The 20,582-nt window shown below is 41.4% G+C and overlaps 1 protein-coding gene across 1 annotated transcript in view; it reads right to left on the bottom strand.

The window, feature by feature from the left end:
* Positions 1–20,582, bottom strand: part of RYR3 (ryanodine receptor 3) — a 338,847-nt gene that overhangs the window by 250,087 nt on the left and 68,178 nt on the right. The window contains exons 8-11 of the mRNA XM_045543649.1: positions 18,459–18,552; positions 13,864–13,938; positions 11,858–12,014; positions 480–653 (exon numbers count right to left, since the gene is read on the bottom strand). Of these exons, the coding sequence (XP_045399605.1) occupies positions 480–653; positions 11,858–12,014; positions 13,864–13,938; positions 18,459–18,552 (500 nt within the window). The remainder of the gene's footprint in view (positions 1–479; positions 654–11,857; positions 12,015–13,863; positions 13,939–18,458; positions 18,553–20,582) is intronic.

Below are 20,582 nucleotides of genomic sequence, written 5' to 3' on the forward strand. Positions count from 1 at the left end.
ACATTCCCTGTGGATACGGCATCATTCCACAACGTTTCTTTCTGCACATCAGTTCCTGTGGGCTTGTTATTATGCAATCTGCATTTTCTCTGTAGATATTCAAGTCTCTGTATTATGAAAATGGCACAATAGCTCAATTATCCATTTAAATGAAGGGAGCACTGATGTGGATAATCCCAAGACAGCAAACCACCAAAAGTCATTGAGATCAGGTTTTAGAGTGCATTAAACAAATGCCACCTCCTCCTCGCCGATTTGCTATATATTCAACTGTTTTTTTTCCATTGAATATAGGGCCAGTGTAACCAAATGAGGCTAATGTATTAGAGGAACTATGTATAATCTTTCACAGAGTAACTCTTCAGAATAGTAAGAAGTAAAACATAATCATGTCCACCTGATTCTCAGATTCACTTCTATTGCCTACTTGCTTCCAGCGCAGTGTAAAACAATTATAGCCAGACCTTCTGACCTCTCACCTTTCTTTTCAGAGGTCCCAGCCGGGGTGTCTTGGCATCTTGTGCTTTGTACGTCACCCACAGACCACTGGCTATATGCTGGACAAAGCAGATGGAATCTCCATACTTGATCTCTGGAAGGCCCATGCCTTCGATATCTCGCTTGTGACTGGAATCCAATTTCTCCTTGATTTCCTAATTCACATACACATAAAAGAAAGAAGCATAGGCGTGTCTGATTAAATAGTAACTCAATACATAAAACAAATCCCCTTTGCAGCATTTGTAAGCCAGGGAACTGATTACCAAAATCATCGTGATGTTGCTGCCTGTCCAAACCAGGATTTCGGAAAGGCTTGCTTCCCTCACCTGTTGTTAATTGTGAAGTCAATGGCTTTCAAGTTTTGGCTGATTTGGTGATTATTAACATCCATGGGAAAAGAGGCAGCTGGTAGGTTCTCTCTTCTGTTCTGAGTTTATATAAAGTCTGCATTGTATTTTCTACTTTCCTCATCCTGATAGAGAAACCTTAATAAGTAACCCTTTACTGGCCAATTAACTTATTTTCAGCAAGTTACATCTTCCATAATTAATGGTTATCCTACATAAACTTCCCTAACTCAAGGGCTTTAAACATATCTATTAACATCACATAAATATCTTTTACAAAACTTTGCAGAGAAAGGATACTCTTTGAGTAGGTAGGGGGTGCTACTGTGCCTTAAATTAAGGTCATAATTTGCATAGTATTAATAGTTTCTTAGGGCTTCCTGGGTTGTGTGTTGCAATCAAGGAGTTTCATTCTTCAATTGTCACTATTTCACTACCTATTCTCCAGTATAGAAAAGGGACTTCCTGTGTATCAGGTAACAACTCAGTGACAACCTGAATTGCCTGTCACAAGCGTGTGTCATGAAATAGACCCCTGATGCATGGCAACTTTTCTTGTCCTCATCAATCAGAGTCTCTGTGGCTCAATCCGAATGGTTCTACTCTACTTTTATTTCTTTTCTACATCTTGTGTTAAATTGCTCATTTGTAAAAGCCATTAACTAGGCAGTATTTTGTACTTTTTACAGGATAAAAAATGTAGCATGCTGTTCCCTCTGCTTGCAACATTCCTCTCATTCTTAATAACAGCAGCACATGTATTGAGCCCTTACCATGTTCAACAGTGATTCAAGTTCTTTACATGTATTAACTCTTCATAACAGCCTCTAATGTAGCTACTCGCTACAAATATTGTCCCAGTTCTGCAGATGACAAAATGAAGGAAATAATTTGCCCAAGATCACTCAAGAAGTAATGCCAAGATTTAAACCAGGAAGTCCAGCTCCAGAGTCTATGCTCTTCCCCACTATTTTAAACTCCTACTCACCCTTTAAAACCCTGCTGAGATGTCACCTTCCTTGTGAAAGCAGAGTTGGTCTCTCCTGTTGTATAGCACAATCTCATTCCCCTACTGAGCACTTGGCACATCATAATGTAAGTGTGTTTGTTTATATGACACCTTCTTTTTATCAGGCTATGAAAAAATCAAGGGTACAGGCCAAATTTCAATTTATTTTGGATTCATAATACAGATAATTTAGCACCTACCAGTTACTTAATGAACATATATTGAAGAAATAAATACATATAGCTCAGTAATTTTTTTCTTTCATGTGTATTTAGTTTTCATTTAAGTTCTTATTTTTCTCCAGACCTTCATAAAAGCAAAATTAATTATTTTACATACACTTAAAGGATCACTTTGAGCTATACTAATACTACATAAGAAAATTCTTTTTTATTTTAAATATGTATGTTAATACTTTAGGTGGCTTATTAAATATGACTTATTTCTCAAAGTAAACATTTTCAGAAAAACATATTTCTAATTTTATAACATAAGCTAATGGAAAAATAGAATTTGATATATTAGGATTTATTTTATAGGCAATTGGTCAAGAAGGTATTTATTCTACAAAACAGTGGACACTTGATTTTCATCTCAGAAATATCTGCAGCTCGTTAGACACTCTCACCAGAAACAGGACTTAAAACATGCCAAAATGTTTATCTCTAGCCTTTCTCTAACCATAGCTAATACAGTGAAATAAAACACACACACACACACACACACACACACACACTACTGTGGTTAAATATGAATAATTATATCCATCTCTATTAGTGTCTGGTTAAAATAATACTTATTCTCAAACTATCGATGAAACATTTCTTCATTTATTTTTTCACTTTTCATTTATTTAAATATGGGTTTGTGAAAAGAGAAACACTAGGATCTGTTTTCCTAGAGTCACTGAAATAAACAGATCATCGTTTTGTAGAATGGAGTGGCTCTCTGTGTCTGCCTTTACAAAACAGACCCATCTTTCAAAGTTCTATGGTAGTCACTGCAGTGGCCACTTCTAATGTAAAAGAACAACAGCAGCAACAACAAAAACTAAGAGACAAAATCAACAGCACAAACAACCCAACCCTAAAACAATGACAAATCAGTAAGGAAGTGCAAGAGGTCAAGGACAGAGAAGCTTGATGCAGTGACGGCAGGTTAGTGATTTCCTTTGGACTTGAGCATGAACTAATGTTCCTTACGGCTTTTACTTGGATATGGCCCCGTGCAGTCACCTACTGCTAGAAATGGAACTTTTCTAAATAGGGCTAATTCAATCACTCCTTTTCAATAATTCCCGAGTTCCTACGGAATTCAATTCTCATTTCTAAAGTTCTTATATACTATATACTTTAACCAAATTGGACTATGAGCACTTATCTTGATAGACCAAATGCTCACTTCGTGCTTGGCATTCCCCTACCTCATCTCTGCATCTTTACATCCGTATTATTTATGTTTTTAAATTTTCTGTATGTTGTGATGTTTTGACATCTTAAAAACCTTTCTGGCTGGGGAGAGACTCCCCTTGTGGGGCTGGCCAATTCTCAGACAGCAAATGGCTCAGCTGCATGTCTTTGATATGCAAACGAACCAGTCCAGCGCCAGGCCTCCACTGTCTGGCCTGTACCCCAGGAAGCAATCAATATTCTTCTGCTTTAATCATGTCAGGGCCAGGTACCAGGTAGTTAGGGACCTCCTCGATAGCTTAGAGACTGCTGAAATTATTCAGACTAGGGAATCCTAAGCTGTTTATCCAGTCTGTCTTGCCTTGACCATGGAAACCCCAGTAAAGGCAGTAGCCTAGGACTTCCCCTCGCTCCTGCCCATGCTGGTGCTTTCCCACGGGGCCCTGTGTGGCCACCATGCCTCCTGCTGCTAGGACCTGTGAGTGTAATGAACTGTTTTCCTGAGCCTCTCTTGTGTCTCCTCACGTGACAGCACCCAGCTGACCAACAGAGAAAAGAACACAGCACATGTCATCCATCAAGCTGTCTCCACATCTGAAGCTGGAGGACACCTGTGCATCTTCTCTGCTCTCATGGCCTTGCTGACCCCACAGGGACTGCCTTTCCCAGGGCTAGTCAATTCCTAAAAATAGTAAAGGACTCACCCCAGAAAGCACATCTTTCATACGGAAACCAACCCAGATCCCACTAAGCCAACCACCTCCTTTAGAGAGCTCCTACCCTCCAGGCTACCATTCCCTGCCATAATCACCCAGGCCCAGGCAACTAGCAGCAACTCTGTTCAACTAGCCAACCCTAAACCCGCTTATCCTGCTTAACCCGTTCCTTTCCATGGAAGCTACAAAAAGGCTCTTGGTCCATGTTTTTTTCTCTCTCTCTCTCTCTGCCTCCTGGCTGATCCTAGTGTTTCCCTATGTGGCCCTGCATAGTGTGTGGTGCCTTTTACTCTGGGAAAATGTAACAAACTATCTTTCAATGCCAATCATTTGTCATATGTGAATAATAATAAAACCTACATTTTAAAACATGTATGAAATTGTTACTGGTACACTAGCTGTCCCCTGCCAGATTGAAAACTCTAGAAGTGCAAAACTGGCATTTGTTTGTCTTTTGTATTCCACATGGTGCTCTGCTTAAAATGGGTTATAAGTAATTTGTTTCTGTTTTATCATTCTGCAGGCATTCAATTTGTATCTCTGTTTATCTGCATCAACCTTGCTTATGTTAGATGATGAGCTGATCTCAGGAAGGAATAGGTTGCTTGGCCTAATGTGCATTGAAGCTGCCTGCCTCCACTGACAGCTTATTAAGGAAATGCTGGGGACCACATCATAATGGTCATGTTAGATGATCAAGTTGCTGCTCTCCAGATTTATTTAAGATTTCTAGGAGGACAAAGATGAGAACTAGAACTAGCAATTGCCCAGTGCCTAATTTGAACCAGGTATAATGCTAAGTACTTTACAACGACAACATCAAGTGAATTTACCAAGAATCTACAAAGTGACAAGTATTATACACAATACTTTACATTTTCTCTAAACCTTTTAATGGCCCTACTGTTTTTATTATCCTATTTTATAGGTGAAAAAACTGAAGCTTGCAGAACAAACAACTTGCTTAAAGCCACATAGCTAGTAAGTAACAGGACAGAATTCAAAAGCAGGTGTAATTCCAAAGCCCATTTGTCATTTGAACAGAATTATTTGAGTGGTTATTATTGCCATTAGCACAGTTAAGTGATTAACTGTATCCATGTTTTAGTTGTTTAAAGCAAATGTTGAAAATACATACTATTACTTTATTAAAAAATGGCTTTGGGTTCATACAAACTTTAAGAGTTATATTTACAAATCAATAATTGCAACAAGGTGATATGGCCTATATTCAAAGTACAATTGGAGTTTGGAAGAGGGAGTAATTTTGCCAGGGGAATTAGGGGTGGGTGTATACAAGATTTATAGCAGATGTGAGCCCAGCCCGGGGAGAAAGGAGCGAAGGGGAATCTGGAGGGACAGGCATTCTAGAAGATGGGCACAGCATGGCAAGGACAAGGGTGAAATCCAGAAAGGGACAAGAACAAAAATTAAAAACTCTGAATTCTGTCCTATAGATTTGTGTTTCTCAAAATCACAATGTTAATCGACTTCCTATGGGAAAAGTCGACTTTGGACAAATGTATCTTCTTCTAAGAATCAAAGGGAATATTATGATAGCATAAGCTCTTATTAGTCCTATGGTAAAAAGCAAACAACAACATCAACCAAAAAAAAAAAAATCAAAACAACCTATTGAACTCTGTTTAATGCAGTATTTTGTTTATTTTCCCCTATAGAATCGTTATCTAGAATACCTCTTGGGAAAAGCCAGCATAGGTGATGGAAAGCCACTGAGACACAAGGGTTGCATCTTAGAACAACCAGTCCAGCATCAATGTGAATGATGGACTGAAAAAGAAATAGGGCCAGAGATGGCCGAGTTGTAAGTTATGGCATTAGTATGTAGTGTGATATCTGGAATGGAACAATTCCTAATTCATGCTTATTAAAGTGAAATTTGTTGTTAGTTAATACAATTAAACCACTTGCCAGCACAGAAGACAACTTAGACTGTAAGCACCCAACAATGTTTCAGAGGGAAAGTAGATAAGGTAAAATGGGGCCCACTCATGAATGTTGGGGTGAACCTTCAAGAAAGTCCTGGTTAGCCCACTCTTTCCCAGGTGGCTCTAGAGAAACCTTGAGGAATTACATTTGGATTTATTTCTACATCAATATAGTTGCCTTCTGAATTTCTCATCTAGAATTTGAAGGCTTAGTGTTGCCTGAACAAAAAAAAAAATCACACACTGTAAGCCACTGCTAAGAGCCTGGCTGGCCACAAGGCTGGCTGCAAAGCCTCCGCTGGGTGGGAAGACAGGGAAGACCTTGTGCTGTCTCCCACCACGTGCGGGGGGAGCAGATTCACCTGCCTCATCAGGGCAGGCACATTTCTTGAGCAGAAGTCACTGTGCTGGGCTCGTCTCCATATTTCTCATTTAATCCCTGTACCATCCCCCTGAGGTAGGCAGCACTCTCTCATTTTATGGATAAGGAACCAGTTCATCTTCCTGGTTCATCTTCCTCAGTTCATCTTCCTGGTCTCATTTAATCCTCACAACAATCCCTCAAGACATTTCTTTATCCCTATTGTTACAAAAACGTTGAATGGCACATGGCAGAGCCAGGGTTCGAGCCCAGGTTTCTTTCACTTCAAACCCCATGGAGTTCCGTGACTGCCTCTATTTGGTTCACTTTGAACAATAAAGACCAGGGAAAGCATACCAATTTAAATTTTTAAAATCCTCTGTAGGTTTTATTTAAAATGAAGCTGTAGTAAGTGGTGTTTTCTTTAGATGTTTGAATATTAATGTCCATGTTTTTTCCTCTCCACTTTCCTCCTTTGCTCTATACCCTCCCTTTCCACATTTGTAACTAGGTGAGGAAACAGACACTTCAGCACCAGTGTTTCACAGACTGACACAGTGTGAGCCCAACTGTTACCTTGCTTAGGGTTGCCGAGGCTCTGAGGTTAAAGGGCATGTGAGAGGCAGATAGGAAAGTCAGGCTTGGCCAAGAACTCCATGCTTAGCACACAGTAGATATTTCATAAATGTTTACTAAAATGAATTTAATGATTTTATACATTAAGGAAAAATGTCCTCTAATTGGGGACAATGACAGCTCGATGCCCTCTCATGGTGAAATAGACAAAATTTGAGATTCTATCTCAATCATTCAAGACTTATGGTATGGTCATTTAAAGTGGCTTTTTAAAGCGCTTTTAAAGTGGCTATAAAATAAATGGCTATACGTAACCAGGCCTGCTTTAACATTATTAATTCATCCTTCCCTGAAAGGAATTCAGTGCTGTAAACTGACATTGAGACATGACATCTAAATAGACAGTATCGCCATGCCAGAGTAAATATTAAATCACATTAGCTGACAATCCTTAGGGAATGGCCTTGCAATGTCAAGACCATGGAAAAATGATGGGAAATCAAGTTCACAGAAATTTGACTTAGATGTTCAAAATAAAATTAATCTCTCTAGTTGAATGTGTATTCAGGGAACGGATTATGATAGCAAAATGATTACACAACAATGGCAAGGACATGTCTATGAAAAAGACAAAGGTTAAAATGAAAAGGACTTCACTCTGAATTTCACTATATGACAATATTTACGTATCCTTTCAGAGAGCAATTTCCCAACTTCCTACATGCTACACACTGTGTGAGATGCCGGGATACAAGGCAAAGGAGGGGATGTATGGCTCTTGTCACCTAGGGGCTCCCGGTCGAGGAGTGATGGCTGTACAGAAGCAGGAGGGAGTCATCCTCTCTCTTCTCATGGGGGCACTTGACACTTGCCTGGAAGAGGAAGGAGCTCTTAGTGGTGGTGTGTGGAGGGGCAAGAGCAATCTAGGCACAGGCTTGGTGGTGAGAAAAAAGTAACGTGCTCAAAGACCAATATATAATTAGTATGCTGGAGCTCAAGGCAAGCAAGCAAGTGGCAAGAGACACGATGGAAGGGCAGGACAGGGTCAGATCTAAAAGGATCAGACTTCAAAGGAGGGGCAAATAGATTAAGAATTGTGTTACAGGTCTCAGAGAGAGCAGACGGGAGTCAAGGCCAGATCTGGGCAATGCTGAAGTCATGCCATGTCTCATAGCACACCATGTCCCTCAGATTAGAGGGACAGGGTTGTGATGCTGCATTTTCAAGGCAAAAATAGATCCCAGACCTCCAGTTTGACTTGGACCATCCTGCTGAGGTGGAGGGAGGGGGACCTTGATCAGGATCACATTCTGCACATTATTCTACGTGTTTCACGTAGCTTGCTCAAAGACCTCAGAGTGCGAGTCCATCTGAGCCAGGCCTGGGCCAATCCCTGCAGCTGGTGCTGGGACTTGGTCACCTCTCATCAAGGCTCAACCACGCCCCTGTCTTATCACGCACATACAAGACCCACAGGGACACCTGCCATCTCCTACATAAAGGCAGCCTGTTCAGGATGTTAACATGCACCTGCAGCTGCTCCATGGCCCCTGATTTAGCAGTCATAGCTGTCACAGGCTAATGCAACCTGACAGGTAATACAGGGTGGGAAGCCCATCATTACCAAGTGACTCATGGCCCAGCAAACCCAGTGTCCTCCCAAAACACGTGACTGAAGCCCAAATGATGCCTCTCCTAGGAGTCTCTTTTTCTGTTTTTCCACTTCTCCCACATACAAAGAGGATCAGATGAACACCCTGCTCGCCCCTCACACTCCCTGCCCAATGGCCCCAGTCACATAGGACATAGCTTACTGTCTCCATTCTCTTGGCCTTCTCACTGAGCGCCTCCAGCTCCTGTGCCCCTGTCATCCTGAAACATGGTCTCAGGGGCTGCTGTCTACTCTGTCAATAACGCCTGCAGCAGGCAAGGGCCAGCCAGGTGACTCAACACCTTCACATGGTGGAAAAAGAGAGTCCCAAGCCTCTTTCTGCTGGGGGACATCACTATTTGCCCAGGGAGAAGAAGCACAACAGAGAGTGTATTTAAGGAAGAGAGCTGCACCCAGCAAGGTAAGAATACGCTTACTAACAAGGCACCTGGAGGTCTGGAGAAACCAAGGCATCTCCAGTGTTCTTCTCCCACAGCTACTGGGGCTGTGTGCGGCAGCTGTGTGCTCCCTACATGGTCTTACTGTTTGCGCAGCTTCACAGTCCAAGATGCCAAAGGCCCTGCCCTCACCACGTCCCAGGGAAGCCCTGATTTCCAGTGGGAACACAGCTATATCTTGGCCTATCATGGAGCCTGTGTCATTTCAATTTCAGTTTCTTTCAAACTGAAATGAAGGCAGCTGGGCTGACTACTACTGTACTGAGAGTTACTTAAATTCGCTAAATAGCGACTCCAGTGAAATGTACCCACACTGCCAAGTACACAGGACAATGTGACTCACGGGTGACTTTTACCTCCAGCCCTGCTATGCTGGCGGCCACCATGATACCATGACGACTTTCCAGCCATACGTCGCTTGCCTCCCTGCGCATGAAAATGGAGGGACTTGGAGAGATAAGCAATGAGCCCTTTCATGGTAAAACGTATTCAGAGGCCAGAAGTGGTGCCAAGTGGAAGGAGTGTTACACAGCCTCCGTGGTGCTCTGAGCTTTTCTTGCTTCCCCCAGAGACCACGGCATGGCGCTAAGCCACACACCACAGGCTGAGCCAGGAAAGACGCGATGGAAGAGTCCCATTGGGACAGGATCCTGCCAGCTGCCTGGAAAGCTGCCTGATTCCTCTGCTGTCAGAGAGCCTTTTCTGAAATGGTTAAGACCTCAAGGTCATTGTTCTGTCCTGGGGCAGCACATCCGAGTGGGCCAAGGAGAAAGGAGGCAGAGTGCTCAGATAAGAAAAGGGCCATGCTGACATTCTTAGAAGGCACCTGCTTGGTCACTAGCCATGGTGAGTCATTTGTCATGTTCCACCTGCTCCCCCTGCTCTCATCCTCCCACCCCACGTCCCAGTTATCTCTCGGGGAAGAATGTGATCCTGCCTCTCTTTGTTCTTATGACTCTTCTGTTGCTTTGTTTCACTGATTCTTTTAGCCTCTAAATGCTTCCTGGAGGCCAAAATGTTTACTAAATAGATATAAATTTGAATTTCAAATCCCTCTTGTGCTGGGAATCTAAAAAAAAAAAATGTTAGTAACATGAAGGAGATATGCTCAGAAAAGAAGAATGAAATCAAGGAGCCAACACATTACTGGAAGAGAGTCAGATGGAAGATTGACATTTGAGGGGTGTTTAGAAAGACATGGGTGGGAAACTCACATATTTTAGTATTTGAAATATTGCTGTAAAAAAAGCCTAATTCTGACGTAGAGCGATTTAAGGGAGAAAAAACTATGCCAAAGAGTTTCTGGGCCTAAAAAGACCACAGAACCATAAAATGAAAGGAAAAGAACTCGGAGCCCCTGCTTCAAGGAAGCGCAGAGCTGAAAGACTATTTCCCTCAAATGCATTAGGAAGCAGAGATACCCTGTCTCAAATTTCCCTAGTCCCACATGAACAGAATCATCAATAACCCCTTACTGAAATCGTGTGGAGAACACAAATCAAGATCTATTTCTGGAAGAGAGCAAAAAAGAATGAAAGTAGAGACGAAGCTCCCTAAGGAGATGTCGAGCTTTCCTCTGAGGAAGTGCAGACTTCCCGGTAACTGTGCATCTGTCTGTGCAGAGCCTTTCTTATGCTTGGATGATCTTTCCAGAACAATCAAAGTGGCAGACCATCCAACTGTCCATCAGAAGTTAGCTCAGCATGCAATTTCGACCATCCAACTAGACCCAGCTCTGAATTATGCAGAGTCAAAACCTGGCTGAACATTAAAGATGGACGTTTGAAAAAAATAGTTGTCTATATACACATCAAATGGCAAAGCTATTCACTTGGGGTTGACCCACACACCATAGGCTCCATTCTTAATGAAGGCTGGGGATGGACAGGAGAAAGCTAAAGATCTGGGGAGCAGAGAAAGCCAATGAAAATGGTGGGGAAGGTACTCTTAACTTTATATAATACTAATAACTGCAAGATGATCACATGTCCAGAATTATGTCTTTTCTGCATCTTCCTGAGAGAAATCACCTTTGGATTTAAACAAATGCAGCTCTGAAACTGAAGTCCCCATGTTACCATGGTTTTATAGAAGTGAAGACTATAATTTAGAATTTATTAAAAATAACTTAGAATGTATTAAACAACAACAACATTTTCCATTAGCTTCTGAGCAACATGTCCATTCCTGTGATCCTTGTGTTTTCTAGGGTTTTCCACTCTCCTCCTACTTCAACCTTCATGCAAGGTACACATTCCTCCATGAACTCAATTCAAAAGATAAAAGACAGTGGGTTTTTGGTTTTTTGGGTTTTTTTGCTAGTAATGCAACCAGCTGTCACAAAAACTTCATTACACTCCCCAAGTGAAACCAGGAAGCTCGGTCAAGAAAGGGAAGGCAGATCCATTTACAAGTAAAAGGCTACCTTTGAGAGGAAGGAGGTGATGTAGCAAACCAAGACGCAAAGAACACATAGCCAACTCTGTGGCTGGTCCTAGTAAACCAAACCAAATTACCTATGAATTTGAATTTCTAGTTAAGCGTTCATGCTGCCTTGATGAATTAGCTGGTGTACATCATTGAGCTCTCACAGGTTTTCTTTAGTCTGTACCTTCCAGAGAATTCATTTTCTACAAGGTATATGGTTGTTTGCCACAGGAGAAAGCTAGAAATGTTTAAAAAGTACTTCTATGGGACACACAGCAATTTGATTAATCTTTCTTCTTGTTTTGGGCAGATGTGCTGAGCGTGTTTACCTTAGGTCTAATTTTGGTTTTTACTCCATTCCAGACTACTTTCTTTTTCAGTTACAGTTCTATCTGGAGGTTTCCAAGCTTTCACTTTTAGAACAGGGTCAAAGTCCACTTTACCACACCTTACCTTTGACGGCCGGAAAGAGAAGGCTGTGGACTTGGTGTCTGACTTCCCCCGGTCTTGCAGCAGGAGGCCCTGGTCCTCTGTCAAGGCCAAGTAGTGGCCTGTGGTCAGATGCCGAAGTCGGAAAGCCTGGCCCCATCTGATGTTACTGCCACTCCAGCTGGGCAGACGAAACGGACAAAAGATTGTATTGATACAAAAATAAGTTCTTTTCATATTTATCTTGTGCCTTCTTACACATGCGAGCAGAAGTATGACCCTTCTAGTGGTCATCCTTAGGGGACAAAGCACCTGTCTTCTGGCTTGTTCTAGGATTTCACGTCTGCCTATAACCCCATACTGTCTCAGGCCCCTCTCAGGACACCAACAAGGAACATAATCTTGAGGACAGGTCAATGGTGTAATATAACTGGAAGTCCCAAAGTTCCAATTTTTCCTTAGCTCCACAAAACGGATGGGAAGTTTGTCTTCTAATGAAATCTTGTTTCTGGGAAAGCAAAGTCTTTCCAAATGTGCCATCTCAACTCAAATATTTTACTACCACAGAGCGCTATCTTTGAGAAATAGTAAAAATACCTGTGTAGCTTACACTTGCTAGAGAGACAGACAACAAACAAGTTTAATAAGTAAATACTGAGTTATGTCAGAAGAAAATAAATTCTACAGAAGAAAAGCAAAGCAGGATGAGTAGACTGAGACAAGGATGATCCCATGTTGAATCCTGCCCTTTCCACGGCCCTTCATCAAAAGATTAGCATTCAACAAAAGTTATGGTAAGTGTTAGGGGAGAAATTATTCACTGAATAGTCTGTAACTCAAAGTTGATCTTTTAAGTTAGAATAAAATGTGTCAAATTTTAAAATCACTTCCCACTTTATCAAACTTTCTGGAGCACCAATGAATCCAAATTACATTGATAAAAGGCTTAAATTCTTCATGTGTAGGTCTCTGGAGAAATGAACAAACCATAACTAGAACTATATACACATACCACATACCTATTTTGACTTTTTAAAAAGCCCATTAAGCAAGAAGGCCAGGCTTAATATCCTGAGAATAGTATATTACTGTTAGATTTTCAATAGGCTGGAAAGAGAGTGCAAATGCCACAAGACAGTTAATAACTGTTTTCCTTGAAACCAATATTTTTTAAAACTGCAGTCTCCAGTGTCTCAGTAAAAAATGTGAATGCATGTGTGTGTGTGATGTGAGAGAAATTCTAATGCTTTCTTCTGTTTTCCAGTGGATTATCCTGAGGACCCCCTTGGGGCATACACCCCTCATGAGACTAAGCAGAAAGCTGGAGGGAAAGGTAGAAAAAGCAAGCCAGAGGTTGACACTTAACCCTCCTCTTGTCATCCCCAGCAGTGTAGCTCTAGCCTTAACTCGCAAACCCACTCAGCCAAATAAAGGTCCCCCCTCAGTGGTTTGAAGTTTAGCAACCACATGTGGTTACTCAAGCTTCTGGCTGGAAAGTCACCTGCTTCCCAGGTATTGTACCTTCCACCCAGGTACAATATTGCCTCTAGGAAGTCCTGGTATGTATTGTTTTCTTCACAGCCACATTTCCAGTGAAGCTTTAGTCTTCTTTACCCCATGTCATCACAACTACCTGTCTCTGTTACATAAAGCTAACTCTACTGGCACCAACAAAGCTACTGAGAGGAGAGAGAAGACTTATCCAGGTTCCAGAGAATCTGTTTAAGAAAATGAATGGGAGGAGAACTTTGATGGCTCTCTGCGGCCATGTCTAAGCTTGCCTCTTATAACTCAGCCGCTGCAAGGGCAGCAGAGCTGACTAGCCTCAGAGTCAAAACAGCAATCTTAGAAATCCTGTGTGTGTGTGTCTATGTGTGTGCATTATTCTTTAAAAACAAAGAACTTTGGACCAAAGCCTTTTGAGAGTTTGCCAGGTGATGGGGAACAAATGAAATGTTTAAGAGGCTGGACTTTACTGGGGATAAAAAAAAAAGTAATTTTGCAAAGAGCACCCCCAGACCCTCCATTACCTTATCCGAAGGGGTTCCACTCTCCACAGAGACCTGGCTCTTGTCCCAGCTCCCCCAGCTTCATAGAATATTCTCCTGTGAGCAGAGTTGGAGATCAGCTCCTACGTGCATGACACGGATCAGCACCGGGTGAGGAACAGCTCCCTGCAGAGGCTGCTCAGCCCCTGCTGCTTGTCTAAGCCCTCTCCAAGTCAGCGGGATGCAAAGCAAGAGTCAAAGAGAGGTAGGGTTTTCTAGTCGCACTCTCTCAGGCGGGACAAAAGCTGCTGAAGGGCAGGGAGCGGCTCACCATACCCCTATCGTAGACACTCATGGGTCTCAGGTGCATGATGAAAAGGCAGGGACAAGAACATCTCTGTTTCTGTATCCAGAGTCAAAAGAGCCCAGTTACACACCATGACACAGAAGGCTACGATTCTTTCAGGGCAAGCTCCTTGACATAGCAGTATGTTTTTAAAAACTGTACTTTTAAAATACAAATTCAATATGGTGTTAATTCATTTTCATTGTTCTAGAATACTTAAAACAAAGCTTTATGTTCAGTTATTGCAGTGTTTGTGATTTTATTACTGTACCATTGCCTCCTTTTCTGAGTTCAAAACCAGTTTTAATGTGTTTTCAGATAAAATTTTTGTTTTGGAAAAATTTTAAGTTTATAAAAAAGTTACAAAGATAGTCCAGAAAGCTCGTGTATAGTCTCGCTCAGTTTCCCCTCATGTTATCATCTTACATTACCATGGTGCGTTTGTCAAAACTGAGAAGCCAACACTGGTATGTCATTACTAGCTAATTTCAAGACTTTATTTGGATTTCATCTGAATTTTTCACTGAAGTGTTTTTCCTGCTCCAGGATCCAATCGAAGATACCACATTGCAGTTAGCCGTCATGTCTCCTCTGTTTCCTCTCATCTGTTACAGTCTCCCCGTCTTTCCTTGTTTTTCATTTTAACAGTTTTAAGGAGTACTGGTCAGATATTTTGTGAAATGTCCCTCAGTTTGGATTTGTCTCATGTTTTTTCTAGTAATTAGCAAAATCTTTGTTTTTTACAATGGGGATCAAGCTACCCTAGATCACAAGTTACATAGAATTAAACAAACCATCGTAGTTTAGGAAATGTCCTAAGGACAGCGATCCTCAGATTACCTGGTATATTGAATCTGGCCACTTTGAGAATCTTGTGACCATAAATCAAGATCGATCATTTAACTGCATTTATATTCACACTAATTTAAAATATTACCTCCAACCATAGAGGATTTGTATATCTCACAATTGAAACACTCAAGCCCCAGAAGTATGTTGATCTAGATTTTGAAGACAGTAGGTACTCTATAGAGGGGAAGAAGAAGTGTGCATATGTACTTAATTATAATTACAAGTTGGTTCAAAATATGAGCTTGGAAGCCAGACAGACCTGAGTTTGAATCTGTTAGCTGTGTGACCATGGACAAGCACCTCAACTCCCTGTGCCTCAGCTTCCTCATCTGTAAAATGGGTCTACTAAGGGTAGGTACATCATAAAATGGTTGTGAGAAGTTAATGGTTTTTTTTTTTTTTTTAAAGTAATCAATGTGCCAAGTGATGTTCAGGGATGTACAAACTACTATAATATTGTAGAATTATCCAAATCTTGTTCAAATATAAACACGCATAGAAAAACACACTAATGGCACAGAAATATTATGAAACATTAACAGTGGTTACTTCTGGAAGGTGGGATTATAGAGGACATTTCTAAACCTTTTTCAAATGTACATGTTATCAGGAGATAATAAATATTGGGGAAAAATCCTACATACTTTAAAGTTCTGACAGCTCAGGTGTCTCTCTACCGGGTACTGCACTGACAACCTAACCACTCGAGAAGATTTGCTGAGATTATCACTGATGCTTCTCCCCCTTCAGCAAGGGCTGGAAGGATCACTCAGGTGGAGACAGGGAAGTGGCTCACCTGAGGTCACAGGAGAACCAGCACTGGAGCTGGCACTAGAGGACTCTCTACCTCTGACACCTGAAGGATTCCTGACGGTTTGTTCTTCCCACCTGGAACATTTGGGCGGCCTGCTCCAATTAATTTCACAAGGTAACTGAGGTTGAAACAACTTGTTCTCCTTCTCTAAAACAATTCCAAGGAGAGGAGTGGGTGGCAAGCTGAGTCCCTTTTGAAAGCTTGGCTGACAGCTTAGCCTTAGCTTCAATAGGTTGAGTAACTTATCCCAGGGCGTCTGACAAGCCAGAGGCAAGGATCAGAGCTCAGAATGTTAGACTGTTGATCTCGGGTTTCCACTCTGGAACAGTCAGCCTCGCTGCCTGGCCTGGCTGCTCCCAGGCTTTAGAGGGAATTAAAATGACTTCCTCTGGAGAGTCAGGGCCAATGCAATGGAACACTTCCATGCTTAGTGGCCTCTGGGATCTCTTAGCATGATCTTTATTTTCTATTCCTCCCACAGATTTTGGTGTTCTTGGACAATCTGGCCAATTCTAAGGATTTACCTGACAACAGAAGACAGTGATGGAGGCTTCTCACTCACCTCACCTAGACATCAAATAACACCAAGGCATCCTGCTTTGAGTGAGAAACCAGTTGATACAGAAATTCAGGTTCCTGTGTGCTGAATAGCTGCCCACTTGCCCCAGTCTCAACCCCTTCACGCTCCCTTACAAAGGAAAGGGATACACCTTCTGATTTTTATCAGTGAATTTTTTTCCAAAACACGAATTAGCACCTATGGATTGGTCAGTTGAGGGAAGGCCACCTCCACTCTCATTTAAGTGACGGCGTGCATGTCTGTTTCAGTGTGCCCGTTTTGGGAACTTCTCTCCATCTACCTCACTCTCCCCACCACCCGCCTCTACACACTTGCCCAGCCTTTAATTTTAGGCAGGATTTTGCTGAAGAACTTGATAGGAATAGCCACTAAATGACAAGCCTCTCCAAGTAGCATAGTTTCTGCCCTGGCTATTTCTTATTTGGCTCTAATTTTAATGACAGGCTTGTTGGGGAGCTGCACATGGTGAACACTTCACTTTTTCCAAATTCCTACCCTTAAAAATGGAACAGGAATGGGAAAAATACACTAGTGAAGTTCTGGTGTATTCCATTCTTAGATGTAGATAACCCTATAAGACTCACAACACTTCAGTTCTTTATCCACCTGCAAACCTTCCCCTTGATGCAGAATAAGATATAAAAGAGACAATACATGGACTAATGCAGTTTCACTGTATAAAAAGAAAGAAAAATAAAACTGCAACTGAATAGGCTCACATGATAGGGTAGGGAGTCCTTAATTCTAAAGGAAATCAGGTCAACCTAACTTTTCTACTCAGAGACAACTGTCAACCACTGGATCAGTCCCAGGGAGGCAGTGAATGCATGAACCAGGGAACCTGACATAGGTCTGTGCTTTATGTGTCCTAGACATTGTTTAGGGTCACATCTGGTTCCCATGAAGGGGTATTTAGAGGATGAGGGAAGTAGGAAGAAACCCAAACTGTAAGAAATACCTATTGCCAATGGAAGATTTCTAAGGCATGTAATAATACATTCAAGCACATTGCTCCTGGGAGTCTTTTAGTACATCAGATAAGGAACGAGCCCTGATGGAGAGTGAGAAGCTCTGGCTTCCAGGCTCCTATCTGAAGTCAGCCAGTGAGTGGCCTTTGGCAGGAGGCTGATCTACACAATCTCTAAGTTGGGAAGACTTGTGAGCCCATATTTCTAATGAAGCAAAATAAATGCAGTGGACGAGGTTCCTGTAGTCACCACACAAAAGGAAAGGGAAGCATTACCAGCAGATCAGACTCACTGCTGTCCCAAATTCAGTCTAATTTGGACCTGAGGTTGGATTTTTTTAATATCAGCTTTCTATAGTTATAGGGCCAAGCTTTTTATGCTCTGTTCCTTTGATGATCGACTACTAAAGGACTCTGTGGTATGAATTTAAGACTTGGATTAATATCTTCCATCTCATGGTTTTGAATTTTTGAAAAGCATTCATCAAGGGTCAACTACAGGACCAAAGAAAGTGTCACCCTGAGCAGCACCCTCCTGGTGCTGCCCTTGGTACCACCTCCTGCTAAATCCAGCTTTCGTTGGATATTGATTTGGTTTCTCCAACGCTATTTGGTAATAAGCAAAACCAAATCAACAAACTCCACCATATTTACTTAGTACACAAAATGAGAAGAATAGAGATGATCTGCCTTTGAAGAGCCTGGTGAATGATTTGTGTAAGACACAGACTCGCTAGAATCATTAGCCCGATTTCCATCAACAAAGTGGATGTTTCCATCTACGATTAATGCTACCAGAAACTTCTTAGATTCTGGAGCAACCAAAGCAAATGAAGCAATCAGGAAGCACTACAGAACAGCTGCCCCGAGCAGAAGCACATGTCCATAGCTCTCCAGTGAGCAAGCTCCACTGTATTGCCATTCTTGTTTTACAAACTGGAACCCGCATCTGGGGGAAGGTTTATCAATTGACCAACATGTACGGAATTCATATGTGGCCAAATATAAATGCAGACTCTTTAGTGTGAGTCACCTGAGACTGGAGACAGCTAGGAGAAGGATGAAGCTATTGACTTACCTGTGCTGGGAATCATTCTGGTCTGTAGATGGTATCGTCAAACACTCATCATGACCGTGGAAGAGACGTACTACATGCCCACCAAGTAGGTATCCTGTATGAGAATTGTAATACATTCTACCATGAATTGATGGCAAGTTTACTAAAGAGAACAGCATGTTTAAAAAGGGGCAAATCCATGCAGGCTTGAGACAGTTACAGAAAACACTGAGAGAGATGCATTTGGTAAACTAGGGATTCCATGAATTCAGGCCTCAGGCAGAAAGGCAAAAAAGTCAAAAATAATTCTAATGTTGAGAATTAAATCGGATTTCAGAGATAAGCAAGTCCAACATCAAAAAGGTGTGTACATTGATATTAAAAACCAAAAGGAAAATTGTAATGTTACTACTGTTAGGAACATAGGGATTTTCCAATTGCCTAGGATGTAAATATATCCAATACCAAATTCCTGGATAAGTTTCTACGATCTCATTGTGTATGCTTTGTGGCAAAATCCAGATCAAATTGCAGTCATGGGAAAGAAAGGTGCCGGGCTTGGGGTAGCAAACTGTTGTTAAGAACTGTCTAAGGAGAAGCCAGCTTTTCAATGCATTTAACAAACACAGATCAAATCTGGATGCTACTCCTACTACACAAAGGAGAAAGCAGAATTATTCTCCAGCAGCCCTGAGTGAACAGTGTAGATGCTTTTATCAACAAGCACTTAGCTTTCACAACAGTCATGGAGTTCAGAGATGGGAAGAAAACAATAAACTTCAAGGATATGATGACCCATTAGTCTTCAAATAAATCTGAGCCTTAATTCAAAGAACATAGCAGCAAGAGAGGGGCTCCAGTCTGAACTTTACCTTGCACAAACAAATGGGATTTGTTATTCCTTTGAATTAAAAAATTCTCCAGGCTAGTCTGTTCTCAGGAGACATTTGAACCTAATATACTCGATGTCTGTATCAGATTTTTTTTTTTAAAAAAAAATCACATAATTCAATCACTTTAGGGGCTGTCTTGAACTATTTTGGGTGCTAGATTAAAACAGTAAGAATGAGAAGTCACACCAGAGGAGAAATGGGTGTTATCAGCACATCTTGCACAATGACAGTCTGATATTCCTTAGTTCGTTTTTTTCACCTAGGCAAGGTTTTCTTAAATTTCTCTGAAATATTCAGAAGTCTTTTTCCAATTTTCCTGTACCTTATTATACTAATATTTCAAATCATATCCTTTTTGAATTAAAATTATTCATAATATACTGCAGGAGAATTCTTAACAGCCAATTTATTTAGAAAATTAAAACCCTCCATGACCAAGCTCTTGATTAAACTATCAGCCCACAATTGTGAGGCAGCCCCATCCAGAGTCCCCCCTTTACAGCTCTCAGGCTCCTTCAATCAATATCCTCCTCCCACAGAGAGAACTGCCAAGTGCTGGTGCACTGCAACTTTTCTTAATTGAAATATATTGGGGCCACAGTAAGGAAAGAAAGACCGTGATGGAGATCACTTATGTCCTTAAGCGCTGAAGTGGGTTTCTCACCAATGAATGCTGAAAGGGCATTTTCTACAGAGCAGATGACTCTGTGATGAGCTATCCAGGCTGTATTACAACAAGGGCACTCAACACTTTTATGAGGACCTTTTTGACATGATTTGCCAACACTCCTTAATTAATCTCCACAAACTCTCTGGGCCTGGAAAATCATTTTATTTCTATAGTGAAAATGAAAAATTTAACATGGAAAAGATTGAGTCAAAACATTCTTGGGAAAGATTGAAACCCAGAGTTTCTTGATTCCTGATAGAAAGGGAATGACTGACAGTAGACTTGGGAGGGGGGCGATTTTGGCATAAAGGAGAGGGCTAAACACGTCCTGCCTTTCAAAGCCTTCCACTTGCTACCAAAAAGAGTTAAGAATTTGTCCTTTTCTGATTATTCAGTTCAACCTGATGCCTTCTGAAACTGGGGTATCACCCTGACAGCTCTCAGTTTTCCCTCTCTTTACAAACATAAAAGCACAGAAGGGCATTCCAGTTCGAAACTACTAGACTTAAAGAGGGCTGATGTCTGTGATATGAGTAATTTTAAAAATTCTGATCCTGCTATAAAGGTAATGCAATAACCCAT

This window comes from Lemur catta, chromosome 1 (assembly GCF_020740605.2).
Source record: "Lemur catta isolate mLemCat1 chromosome 1, mLemCat1.pri, whole genome shotgun sequence".
In the NCBI taxonomy this organism is placed as follows: domain Eukaryota; kingdom Metazoa; phylum Chordata; class Mammalia; order Primates; family Lemuridae; genus Lemur; species Lemur catta.